This window comes from Sabethes cyaneus, chromosome 3 (genome assembly GCF_943734655.1).
Source record: "Sabethes cyaneus chromosome 3, idSabCyanKW18_F2, whole genome shotgun sequence".
NCBI lineage: Eukaryota > Metazoa > Arthropoda > Insecta > Diptera > Culicidae > Sabethes > Sabethes cyaneus.
The window spans coordinates 176350562-176363973 of NC_071355.1; the positions used below are offsets into that span (position 1 = coordinate 176350562).

The window sequence follows — 13412 nt, forward strand, 5'->3', positions numbered from 1 at the left end:
GACGACGACGGCTTCAACGCATTCATTTACCTAAGAGATGGTAATAATAATCGTTTGTGACTTGGCTGGCAATTGAAAGTGCATCTTTCGAGTCTTCACTTGCCATTACCATCCACAATAGCCACCGCACCCCCTCTAGTGGGATATAGTGTACAGTATGTATTAGCTTCCTAGTCGTAGGAGTCGGGTAGATATGCAAGGAATACTGTTGAAGGGAACAGGCTTTACTTTTGTCGCTTCCCTTAGTAGGAATAAACAAAAGCTGCACGAAGATCGACGGGGTGTGAAGATGCACGAGTGTGCCGCCGCTGGGATAAACATTTTCGCAAATAAATAAGTGACTTTCACTCCAACCGAGTCATTCCCAGCCGGTAATGGTAAGGGTAACTATACGATTAGGAGATAATCGCAAATCCTGACATACTTACCAGTCATGCGGTTTGGGAGAGGCAAACGGTTATAGGGTCGTATTCTTTGCTTCATTTTCATTTATTTGCTACGCGATGTAGATTTAACTGGATCATTTCAAATCATATAACATGAGCATAGAACCGTAGAAAATAAATATCCAAAAATGTAATTAGCCATCAATACACAACCCTGGATTGCATTCGGCTCCCGGAAGGATGCCCGGCATATACCTACTACATCAGAGACCAACTGGTGCAACAGGAAACATGTAAATGTTTATTTATTACAACGAATACGATTTTAATGTTATTCCGCTAGCAAGGTATATTCATTCTCTCTTGTGGCATTAGCAACCGAACGACCGGGGGCGGAAGGAAGAGCCGAGAGCTGCTGCTTAGTGCCGTATGCTTGTGCAGCTGTGCAATTTTCTATTTGCTTCCGTTACGGATGCGGATGCAAATTTCACCTTTTACATCCAATTGCGCTGTCATCTGTGCTCCGGCGAACACGGAAATTGAAAGGCTCAAAGAGTCAGCTGGTAGCTGGATTGTGCTCTGCTTATTGTTGCAATCAAGGATCACTCAGCAATGTTACTGTCAACCGAATCTGAGCCCGAGAGACTGACATTGTTAGTGAAAACAGGATCGCTACAACGTCCGGTAAATTCCGGTAAATACCAACAGTCGAGCAAGGTTTGCCTATTCTAGTCAAATGGAAGATGTTTTGCCGTCACTCCTTGCTGAGCTACGTCGACGACGTGTGAACCATGTTTTCTCATGTACGTATTTTGTCTACAAGAGATAAATATAATAATCTGTATCTAGGACATATTAGATTTTTAAATGTGTTATACTTTTCCGGATTAGTATTTTGTTGATTTTACTGGGAAAAGAGATTATCTGATTGCTCAGGAAACTAAGTTAATTGAAGTAATACCTAGTGAGAACAGCTTGCCGACCAAAGGACGCTTGGAGAGTTCAATGGAAAGTAAGCTTGAAATTATATCGTTGTAACCATGGTTGGTCCGCGATGGACCGACAACCTTTAAATATAGGAAATATCCGGATGGCATCCATTTGGTTTACTAGGCTAATAATTAATTATTATTACTTAAACGCGTTTTTTTCTCTTGACATTAGAATTGCAACCAGTATTTTGGTCTATTTTGATACCGTTCAGTTGTTTTTTTTATATTCCGCAGCATGTTTTCAGCAGTATCGCAGTATTTATTTGCGAGATTTTTCGTTGTATGCTTGAATACAAACTGGAAGTGTCGAATTTATATAAGATGCTAGTAATTCTAAATCGCAATGATATACCAAACAAGATGGTCGAAAATCACTGAAATAAGTAAATAGTTTGAATTGAGGCGACAGCAATGCGACACCAAACAAGTCGGTCAAAAAGACCGATTCTGACAAATGTCGATGGCGTAGTGATGGACGACGTATTAGCTTTTCGAGTAGGAGTTTTGCACGGCTACCGCAAGAAGAAAATTGGCATAAATTCTCAAGCTGCTCAAAATTATTTAAACTGTAATCATTTGTTAATTCCAGAGCAATCAGGTTATCGTGAGGGACACTCTTGTGAAACTGCATTGAATCTGGTACTAGCAAAATGGAAAGAAAAAATCGAAGCTAAAGAAACTATTCTTGCTGTATTTTTGGATCTAAAACGCGCGTTTGAAACAATCTCTAGGCCTTTATTGTTACAAACCTTGAAGCGATTTGGTATTGCAGGGATGCCATATAAATGGTTTGAAAGCTATTTATGTGACAGAACTCAGAAAACTTGCTTTGATAATTTGAATTCTGATTCCATTGCCAACACACTTGGTGTACCGCAAGGAAGTGTATTGGGGCCCCTTTTGTTCATAATTTATATCAATGACATGAAACGAGTTTTACGGTTCTGCGACATAAATTTGTTTGCTGATGACACGGTTCTATTTATTGCGGCTAAAGACCCTAATGAAATTGCAACACATTTAAACCAAGATTTACATTATCTTTCGAATTGGTTGAAATTTAAACAGCTTAAGCTCAACATTAGCAAAACAAAATATATGATTATTTCAGCCAACTCCAAACCAGACGTAAACGTTGAAATTGATGGTGAGACTATTGATCGCGTAAATGAACTAAAGTATCTTGGAGTAATCATTGATGACAAGTTAAACTTTAAGTCTCACATTGATAATGTCATCAAAAAATCGCGAAAAAGTACGGTGTGTTGTGCCGTTTAAAAAATGAATTGACGATTAGTAGTAAAATTCTTTTATATAAGTCAATCATTTCACCACATATAGATTTTTGCTCATCCATCCTGTTCCTTGCAAACGAAACACAAATATTGAAGTTGCAGCGCTTACAAAATAAAGTTATGCGATGTAATAGGTACACTTCCTCATATATTATGCTGGACGCATTGCAATGGCTTTCTGTGAAGCAGAGTTTATTTTTTGACAATGGTGTTTCTATATAAAATTCTTAATGGAATGCTGCCTCGATACTTGTGTGATCGAATTGAAAGGGGAAGTGATTTACATGCGTACAACACTAGAAACGCGGAAGATGCAAGAACACCACACTTTTTGTTTGGAAGATCACAGAACTCTCTGTTGTACAAAGGAATTAACTTTTTTAATTCGATGCCGCGACAAATAAAACGTGCAGCAACAATGGCAGAATTCAAAAGGCTATGCATTTTACACATAAAAGCTACTTTATAGACGCAATTTGATTTATTTTTTGTATTGATTCAAGAAGATTGTATATTTTTTTAATTTTTGTATATTTTTTGGATATATTAAGTTATCATGTTCACTGGTGATGATGGATTTAAAAGTGTTATTATTATTAATTTAAAAAAGTATAGAGAAGACTACACATGTTTGAGCCACGCGCGCGAGAACAGACATAGATAATCTTGAAATTGAATGATCAGGTTAAAGTCCTGAACAAAGGGTTCGGAGCAGCAGCTGGACAGGCTTGGGTTTGCTTGTGGACTTTGGAACTCGTATACCATCGCTCACGGCGGTACCGTGTACCAAAAGACTGCAGGATCTCCCTCGTAGTTCTAGATCGTTATCTAGAACCAATTCTGACTAGCTGGGGCTCAAAATATTAGGTTCGATTCCTAATCAAGTCCAGATAATTTTCGGGTTGGAAACGTTTTGGACTAGCCTTGGACATTTTTTGAAATTTTGATATTCACTTGAAAGTTTGATATGTCTGTATTAGAAGCCAGTTCGCTATTTGTTTTTATCACCTGGCTACATTGTTATATTATAAATATCTTAATTAGATAAATCGTCCCGCTCAAACCGTTGTAGGGGTATGAGGTGGGACCATCATCATCATCATCATCATCGTCATCATCATCATCAAGCATATGATGGCGTCGAAGTTCACTAAAAAATATCTTATTGCAGGTGACATTTGTTTTGCAACCCGAACGGTTCACCAGAAAAATAACTCGAACAAGTATCTAGAAATCGTCCGCTGCCTTTCTTAAAGTAATAAGATTATTCCGTATTCTTTTGGTTTAATTTGGCATCCTGACATTACTGAACAAATGTCATGAAGCGGTATGCCGGCAACGTCGAGGTGGTGCCCAAGGACAAGAACCCTCCCGACAGATCAGAGCTTCGCCCGATCGAGAACTAATGGGTCATTGTCAAGTGGACGAGGTGGTTGTACCGAATTTGTCGGCAGGAGTGTAACGAAAGGCCGGGCAATTCGGTCAACCGGAAGCTTAGCTAATTATTATTTCTATAAACTTATTCTTTCTAATTGGGCTTTGGAATACAAATCTAATACATATATTGATTTTGTAATAAAAATTCAATCAATTTAAACGCTTTGTTGACCAAACTGTAAAGGTTACATCCGGCTCGGTTTTTTTTTGTACAATCGAGGCAGTTTTTTCTTTTTTTTATCGAATTTATTTATTTTGTTTCAATTACTGCTTATGTAAGCATGCAGTGTTGTGCGTATGCAATTTACAAATGAGCATTCAATGTAATTAGGCTGATTAACTAGCTCAACTAGCTTTTGTTCAATCACGTATTTACACTGTTTAGTGAGAATATAGTTTTACATGATGACATAAACAGTTGCAAAAATTCTAATAATTAGTTTAATACTAATAAGTCAAATCGAGAGCAATTCTTGCATGTCACTGCACATAGTTGTGGCTATGTAAATTTACAAATTAGCGTTTAGCATGAGGGTAACTGATAGCCTCCACTTTTCCTCACCATTTAAATAACAAAATAAATTCTACTCTCAAAACATGACGCGGGGGAGCAGGAGGAACTCGGAATTAAATATTAAACTGGTTGTATATGATGTGCTTAGCGAGAGTGCAGTTCCTCAAGTTATGTAGGTAATTCGATAACGATATATCGTGCAAAAACTTCTAACCCGCCTAGTGGGGCCTTTTTGCATTAGGAGGACTTATTTAACGATTCACTCATCCGATTTGGCCCTTCTTGGAAGAAAATTTTCAAGCATAACCCCGTGGGAGGCAGGTATCGCCTAACAGGCGGCAACGTTGTATTTCAATCAACGATTTCACCATATTACAAGGTTGGCGATTAAAATATTAGTTTAACTGAGAATTTTGTGTGACATAAAAGTATTGTCCTACGATTAATGTTGGTTTATGTAGTAAAAAGGAGTAAATATTCGGTTTCGAAAGGCGGTCCGATGCACATAACTATCCAAACGTCTAAAATGAAGTGGCATTACAGTTATCATTTCAGGTGTTTGTTGTTCGTTTCGACCACGATTGCATTGTCGATTTCGATTCGAGCACGAAACGAATATGTGCATAAAGAGTGAAATTTAATATAGCGCAAACGTTTGATAGCTAAATTTCTCGATCAGTGAAAGCTTTTTGTTCATGTCCTTGTCCTTAAAATTCATTTTTCTGCAGACATGCTGTCGGATAATAATGCCTAACCGAAAAACAAGCGTTTTTCTGATCAAATATTAAAAATAATTAATTTCAGTATTCTCACAAGTAATTCTGTTTGAGGTTGCCTATAGATTCGAAGCTCAATAGCTAGGATACACGCCATAGCTCTGAAATTAGTTAATCCATGATTATGGAATGGATTTGTAAGTAATACTTAAGGTTGTGAATTAAAAAATGCGATATTATCACTTCAGACACAAGACTAACACCCAGTTGAATGCATCATAACACCTTAAAACCTTTAAACTTATGCTTTACCGAGGACTATTCATTTCCTATGCTCTCTCAATGCGATTGAACCAAAATAATGGTTCTCCCACTATTCACCTTCTCTAACCTTAGCTACTAAAAGTCATAGAGGAGCAATGATATCAATTCCACCCAACGAACAAGCTCATGGAGCTGTCGTCGCCAGAACGATTCAACCTTAGGAACACAAATCACCCGTCATTTCGTCGAATATTATAATTTGGAAACCCCAACCAACTGCTAGCGGCTTAAATGACGTAACGTTGGACACAATTAAGTCAAAAGCATGACCAGACAGAAATCAGACAGGAAAAAGAGATAACATCAACTAATAGATGGCATTTACCGAGGCACCCACTGGAAGGCCAGGATCAATTATGTAGGAAAAGTTCGAAAGAAATAAACTTTAAAACATTTCAATCCACTCTCTTTTCTTTGTCTCGTTTCCGATTAAGCTCTATGGAATGTTTCAAATATTCCAACACTACAACTCAACGATAGCTTATTGAAAATGCGAAACAGGATTTTCTACACGCCTATTTTCCCAACACTAAACCGGTCGGTATGGAACAAACGCCATGCATATTGCAGTGTGGTGGGGAAGCATAAAACTCAAGTTCACACATTGAACTTGAAAAATAAAATCAGCTCAAATAGTCCTTCACATTGCATTGTTGTGTTTAATAAATACCAGCAACGAGCTCTCGACCGTGCCAACAACTGATGGCTATTATGCCCATGCTCTGGATGAAAAGCGGACTTTATGCGTATACGGTAGCTTGAAGAGAGAATGATTTCTCTCACTCTTTCGGGAAGCAAGCTCTTCCAAGATAAATGAATCGCCACTTCTGCGAAATGAATTTTCCAGTGAAATTCCCCTTGGGTTCATGTAGAAATCCTAAATTATTTGTTGTGGACAGTGATCATATCGTTTACTACACAATTTTACTAGCGACATCGGTATCGATCCCTACTGCTGAAATCTGAATCAGGTATATGACGTACATATCAGTTAAGTCGCAGTATTCTTACCAGGTTGGTGCACAAACATGCATTTTACGCAAGGAAAACACGCAAAAATCGTGTAAACCGTCAAAAATCACATAATATTGCACATACTGAGAACATAATTTTGTATTTTTTTTTAGAACAAATAGTCGTAAAACTATATTCGTAGATGATACAAAAAAGCATACTATTTAAAAACATTCGAAGGATTATTTTCTACCGCACAAGCTGTTATAACGAATAATTCGTATTTGGTACGAAAACGTATTCATAGCACATTTTGCACCAGAACGTATTTGATGCACGGTTATTGTCGTTTTCGACAAGATCGGGCTGCGAAGATTTAGATCAGAGAAAATATAGGGGAGGGTATTTTCAGCAGGTTTCTAAATTCAGCCTATTTGCCTTTTCTTTTGCCAATAAATATACTTTGTCAGCATACAATTTTAATATGTCATAACTATTTTCTCCAGACTGTAAGTAATCTATTATTTTTTATTCAAAGAACGTCAAAACCACCTCTTCTTTCACTAGAACTAGCCCATAGGCCCAAAAATAGATGCCATTGCTTAATGGGCTGAAAATACCTTCCCGTACCCTACTTGTGATATTATGACCTGCTTAATGTGCAATTATCGTGGTTTTGTGGTTCTTAGGGAAATATGACAAATGAGCTCAACTTCGATTCCCGATCATGTCAGTTTTTTCACAGAACACAGGGATTTTGCTATTTTCCGATAGGTGCTGGTATTATACTATTTTTATCGTGAGCATTTTCGTACATTCGTTCATTCGAATCCAGGGTAACCAACCTATTTTGAACCCCATCTGTAGCTGTATATAATTTGGACACTTCCATTTGATTTTGCTGTAAGTGTCCAAATTATGTACAACTGCTGATGGGGTCCAAAATACGTTGGTTATCCAACTTCATGGTAGAAAACAACAAAAGAATTCGTGAAACAAACGTTCCTTTTAGTACTATAAAGCATTCTTCTCCAGGTATCAGCATTCGTGGCTCGAGCAACACGTTCTTCACAACTGTGTGCACAGAACGACCAAAATTAAGTCTACTAATAGTAATTGGTTGCATGTAGTTTTTACCGTTTCGATAGATAATTTTAAATAATTAGATTAATTGTGTTGTTTCGTAGTTCCTTGCATGTAATATTACGAGACAGCATGTGACTTATAGAACTGGTGAGAATAAACTATAAAATTCACTTGAAATCATCAATTTGTGTCATTTAACTTACATACACTATAGCACAAGATTAAGTTAAGGTTTTAAGCGATAATTTTAAGCACTTTTAGCTGTAGGTAGTATTAAACTTTAGGAAATAAGCTCAACGAATAATTTTTAGCTGCACGTAACGTGGTTTCGCTTATCATTCACGATGACAGTTTAAGACTTGCCACAGATGACAATGATGATGCGATCTAAATCAACGATGACAGTGGGCGTTGTTCACTTGCTACATCTTAGCGGTGAAACGAGGGGTTATCTGATCGACGGGCGAGCTTACAACCTTCAACGGCAGCTTCCAAACGGAATCCATCGGAAGAGTCAGTGATGTCTGAATAGTTGCTGCTCAATTGGAAACCTCTTCTGATTTTGACCAGGCTCGCTTTTTGCTGCCTGCGTTCATCTTATTCGTCGTGGTCCTGGTATCCAATTGGATGAACAGATTTTCCAACCTGCCATCTCAGGCAAGTACATCCACCTTTACATTTAGAACAATTTCCTTCTGGTCATCTTTCCGGTTTTAGTATACATTCAACTTGAATACACATTGAACGGTGTTGAGGTCTCTCAATTCGACGACATCCCGCCTTCTGCTGCCGCAATATTCGCTGCCGATGGAACTGTTTTGGTCGAGCCCGAGAGGTGGTTCAATAGAAATACTGTTTCTCGTCAAATATTCAACGATTCTTATGTAGGTATTGTACAGACAGGACTCATTTGTGTCATCTTCCTTTCTCCGGACCGTATCAACAATTTCAATGTCAATGAAAACTTTATCGGTTCGCTCAACTGGAATGTATCTCAGTTACACGCCGGGACGCTCCGAAGAGGTCAGTGATGACGTGAAATATATCTTCCATACCGAGTTCCCGAAGAAGGTCCTGAGGTTGACGATCAGCGAGAAGGGAATGTCCCAGCTACTGTTCTTTCCTTCGGAGCTTACGGCGAACGGGGAGATATACAGTATGAAGTGTCTGCCAGTAGTTGCCGCCTTCATCAAGAAGTGTCACACGAAGGAGGATGTGGTTTTTTACCGGAGCTGACCACGGCTCGTTTTGCCAGGAAGTCACTGGAGAAGGTGGACTGACTGAAGATAAACGTTTTACCGAAGACTGCCAATCCTCCCAACGGTGTCCACCACCGACCGATAGAAATTTTTTGGGCGAACTTTAATCGAAGGACCTGCTTTAATAATTTTGTGGTTAAAACGGAGAAACCATAGCCACGAAAGAGCTGAAAATATGGGAAGATTCAAAGTGGTTCTATTTTCTAGAATGTAGATTTAAAATTTTAAACTTCTTGATTTTTTATGCAAAACAGTTCTAAGACTTTTTTTGATCGATTGATTGTTGAGATATTCATTTCAATAGGTTTCAATTTATTTTCGAGGATCATTTCGTGATTGTCTGAAACAAAATTTCATAGAAACCTGACTGTTTGTCTCAATTTTGCGTGAAGATTTTTTGGACATTACAATTTTTTTTGGTCGGGGTGGTTGAATTCCAATGCGCGTCCGAGAAATAATTTAGTTAAAAACTAGTATAAAAGCTATTTTAGCTGCAAAAAAATGACTTTATTGACTATTTGCAGAAAAATGCGGCATTTTAATGACCAACACCAAAAAAGTGACTCGTTATTAACCCTGCGTTTCTGCTTGAAAAGTACGCCAGAAGAAGTGATAAAACACCCATGGCCCAACAAGTCAAATATTGTCGTACAACGATTAAACCTTAACCAATATGATGTCTGGTTTAGGGAAGCGCGCCAGAAAAAGTAACAAAACCTAAATCAACTTGATGTCTCTGCTTGGGAAATACGCCAGAAAAAGTGATAAAGTCCCGTCATCCCAACAGGTCGAAAATTTTCTACGTACGATGATTAATCCTAGCCCGATTTGATATCTTTGTTGGGGAAATGCGCTACAGTTGAGTGTTGTAGTGTAACATCATTCTACATGATGAATGCGCATGTTGTAATTTCATTGAAAGATTAGTGCAAAGAGAATTTATTATGTTGTGGCAACGATGTGATACTGATAAATGGCATCTTCTCAATTAGGATTTATTTTTCGATTTGGCAAATATTTCCACGATGTCTATTGCCTCTAAGCTCCATACTGCGCCGTAGTGTGTTCCACGCTCGAATACTCATCCATCGTTTTGAGTGCCGTGTTATCAAAACCGAATCATCAAAATTCGGGATGTCCAACGTAAGGTCAAACGAACTGTGAAATTGCTTTGGCTAATTTAGTTCGAAAACAGATGATGAAGCCTGCAAATGGTAGGCGAAATACGTATCTATCGCGAAGAAATATAAATAGTAGAATTTGATTTGGTTAAGTTTTCTTTTTTATTTAATTTCAGGTTTCGTATTCTACTAAAAAAACACTAAGACGCTCCAAAAAACTTCAGTCATACGTTTTGCACTTCGTCATCTGCCATGATAACCTTTCCCGTTATGCTGATCGCTGCAATCCACCTTGATCCACTAAGCCTTAGGAGAGTGAATAAAGTTGTTGTAAGCTACTACCAACATTATATTTGTTAATATTATTATTTGGAAAACTATATTTCCAGATTCACCATTGCAACACATATGGTTAAAGTTGTCCCCATTTTCTAACATTGATAGAAAATTTCATCAATAGTGACTGGTTACGTAAATTATAGTTTATATTACCCTCAATAATAATTATTAGCTTGCTGAAAAAGCTGTTCGCTCTATCGCATCAACATTGCTGATCGATGATGAATAAGGCGCCTCCATCATATCCATAGGAAATGCATACGCATGGTTGCATTTAAATTTGCAATATTGTGCTTCGTATTTCATGAAGAATATTTTCATACTCAGGGTGACAAATTTGCAATTAAAATTAAAAGTGTACTTGAAGATTAATTTAATTAGGTTACTTCGCATTGAGCCTATAACCAATTGTGTTTGTCAATACCATACAGAGTTTTAGCGACATCACAAAATTAATTTAAAAAATATTTTCCTGAAAACCTCAATCGTGGTAAATCCCTGAGCGCCTAGCTTTAGCTGTATGTCATATCACATATTAGATTCTCATCCAACTGTGGTTGCACCGTGAACAATTAATTCTGCGAATTTGTCGGTGGCAGTTCTGGGTTCTGTTGCAAACACGGATTATCGTATTTCCTCTCATCGACGTATGACAGTGGTGATGTAGCCAATTTGGATTGCCTTGATAATCACTTCCGCCAGCAAACCGGAAAATTAATCCGATCGTCACACTCTGTCCACGCGCTTTGTAAGGATTCCAACGTACGTCAGCGTCAAAGCATCCTGCCTCGCGTTTCCCCCACTCGTTTCAACGAAAGCCGCTCCTACCAAACATATGCATCTCTATGCGTTCCTTAGCTTCGAGCGGTTAACGGAGCAAAAGATAATTACGCGCGAATGTGGCCCTTATGAAACCATACTAATTTACGGAAACGGAATTGAACCATTTGTATAAAAGCGCTCAGAATTAACCGGTCCGCAATCAATCAGGATCAAGCACCATCACCGGCTGGCAATAAAGTGTTCAGTCACAGCAACGAACTGCATCACAACCCAGCAGTAGCCCTCCGGTAACGACCACGAAAGCCCGAAGCAACCGGAAGCAGTGGAAATGGATCTGGTGAAACTGTTCAGTGTGCTGTTAATCTGTGCCTCTTTGATCTTTGTCTGTGAAGCGCAGGTGAGTTAACAGCGTCAGCTAGAAATGAAATTAATTAGCGATTTAGTTTAATTAAACGCGGAAACGGATACGGATGTGCAATATCTCTTAGGACCGTACATATCGCGAAGGTAGCTGTAAAAAGTTCAAATGAAGATTAGATTCTCGTGAGCGGAGAGAAAGTTGCATTCTCGAATTAAATTCATTTAGATGCTTTTTTTGTCTTTTATGCTCAACCGCATGTAATTAGATAAATTATGAGTTTTATTAACTAAATTCCTCAAGTAACATAAACAAAATAAAATGAAATAAATATGCTATGAAAAAACATAATGAACCCTTTGCAGCTAATCTATTAACATAGTGTTAACGTATTTTATTGCGCAGCTCACATTTACACCATCCTGGGGCAAACGGTCTTCGACTCCGCTGGCGCTGAATATGCAAAACACTTTTGGCGTTCAGGATGGCTGTAAAACACCTGTCGACTCGCTGATGGTAATCTACCGAATGATTCAGGTAAGATCATGGACCGACCGTGCTGACAACGCTGTTTAATATTTACCTGTGCATTAATTTTCATTTCATTACTCGATGCAGACTGAAGCCCAGAAAATCTTAGAATGCAACCAGAAGTAGGCAGATAGAAGCTGTCATCGTAAAATCAACTCGACAGTGGATTCAGTTCCGACCAGCGGAGAATGCATTTTATTTTTTTACTCTACTTGATGGACACCAAAAGTGTGTATACCACCAGGTATCACGTTCACGATTCGTTTGCCTAATGTATACACATACCCATATAAGATAAAGCAGATCACAGAAAATGGCATAAGTGGAAAACCGTGTTATCATTTATGAGTCCTTGATTATAGTTCCCGATTTGCGTAATCTAAAAAAAGAAAGAGAAACATGTACCAATGCATTATTCCTAGTTTTTCTCCTACGTTAGAAGTGGACATGTTATGTAGTTCGAAGCAATCAGTGAAATGTGAATCAATCTTTTGTGCTCAAAGCAGGTGCGATTTCCGCCTACATATCATGTAGAACGGTAGCACATGAATGGCACAGGTGGTGACTCTAACATTTCGGGGTCATCATTTCGTAAAAAACGATCCTCGTTAGTAAGAGGCCTCGGATTGAAAACTAAATGAATCATTCTGCAGCCTTTGCGATTAAGGACAATTTGTCCTCAAACTTGGCTTTACAGTCTCGGAGCAATTTTCGTCATTGGCCACTTATTATTAACGGGAAGTGCAAGTGAGTATGTATATAAGTGGACTTACCTTTGCCGTGTTGTACTTCAAGTTGTGATGAGGGTTCTGAGGAAAAATAGAAAAAAAAAGAAATTTTCACTGTACAGTCCTTCGTTGTAATCTCAAGTTGCAGAAACAACTTCAAATTGAAACTGAAATTTTTATTAATTTTTTTTATATATAAGGGAATATTTGCAATTTATCTAATACTAGCTGACCCGACAAACTTCGTATTGCCACAAATTAACCTGTGTTGTACATAAATCATGAATCTCGGATGATCTTTGTTACAATCTCGAGTTTTGCAAGCCCCCAAGTGGGCGGCGCTTCCGACGGCGGGTCACCGGCAACACTCGCGACCGTCTCGTCCTGAATGATCTAGTGTTACTATAGAGTTTTTGTGGTCTTGTATTGACTAATGTTTTATGGAAGAGTCTCGAATTTCTCGAGTTCGATTAGTTTTTGAGTTTCGCAAAAATTTCTGTTTTATTTGTATGAGAGTCCATATCCCCCTACCACAGGGGTGAGAGATCTCTAACTATCGTAAAATAAATTCAAGACTCCAAAATCTCCC

The 13412-nt window shown here is 38.2% G+C and overlaps 2 protein-coding genes across 2 annotated transcripts in view; one reads left to right on the forward strand and one right to left on the reverse strand.

The window, feature by feature from the left end:
- On the forward strand, positions 1 to 12826 carry LOC128744107 (hypertrehalosaemic prohormone). The gene is made up of 5 exons (XM_053840890.1): positions 1 to 1189; positions 10261 to 10414; positions 10474 to 11603; positions 11970 to 12101; positions 12183 to 12826. Exons 3-5 carry the CDS (start codon positions 11535 to 11537, stop codon positions 12219 to 12221), a joined length of 240 nt encoding a protein of 79 aa, XP_053696865.1. The 5' UTR covers positions 1 to 1189; positions 10261 to 10414; positions 10474 to 11534; the 3' UTR covers positions 12222 to 12826.
- LOC128740434 (crossover junction endonuclease MUS81) overlaps positions 12280 to 13412 on the reverse strand; it is a 23160-nt gene continuing 22027 nt past the window's right edge. The window contains exons 3-4 of the mRNA XM_053835974.1: positions 12869 to 12904; positions 12280 to 12474 (exon numbers count right to left, since the gene is read on the reverse strand). The gene's annotated coding sequence lies outside the window, so the exon portion shown is untranslated. The remainder of the gene's footprint in view (positions 12475 to 12868; positions 12905 to 13412) is intronic.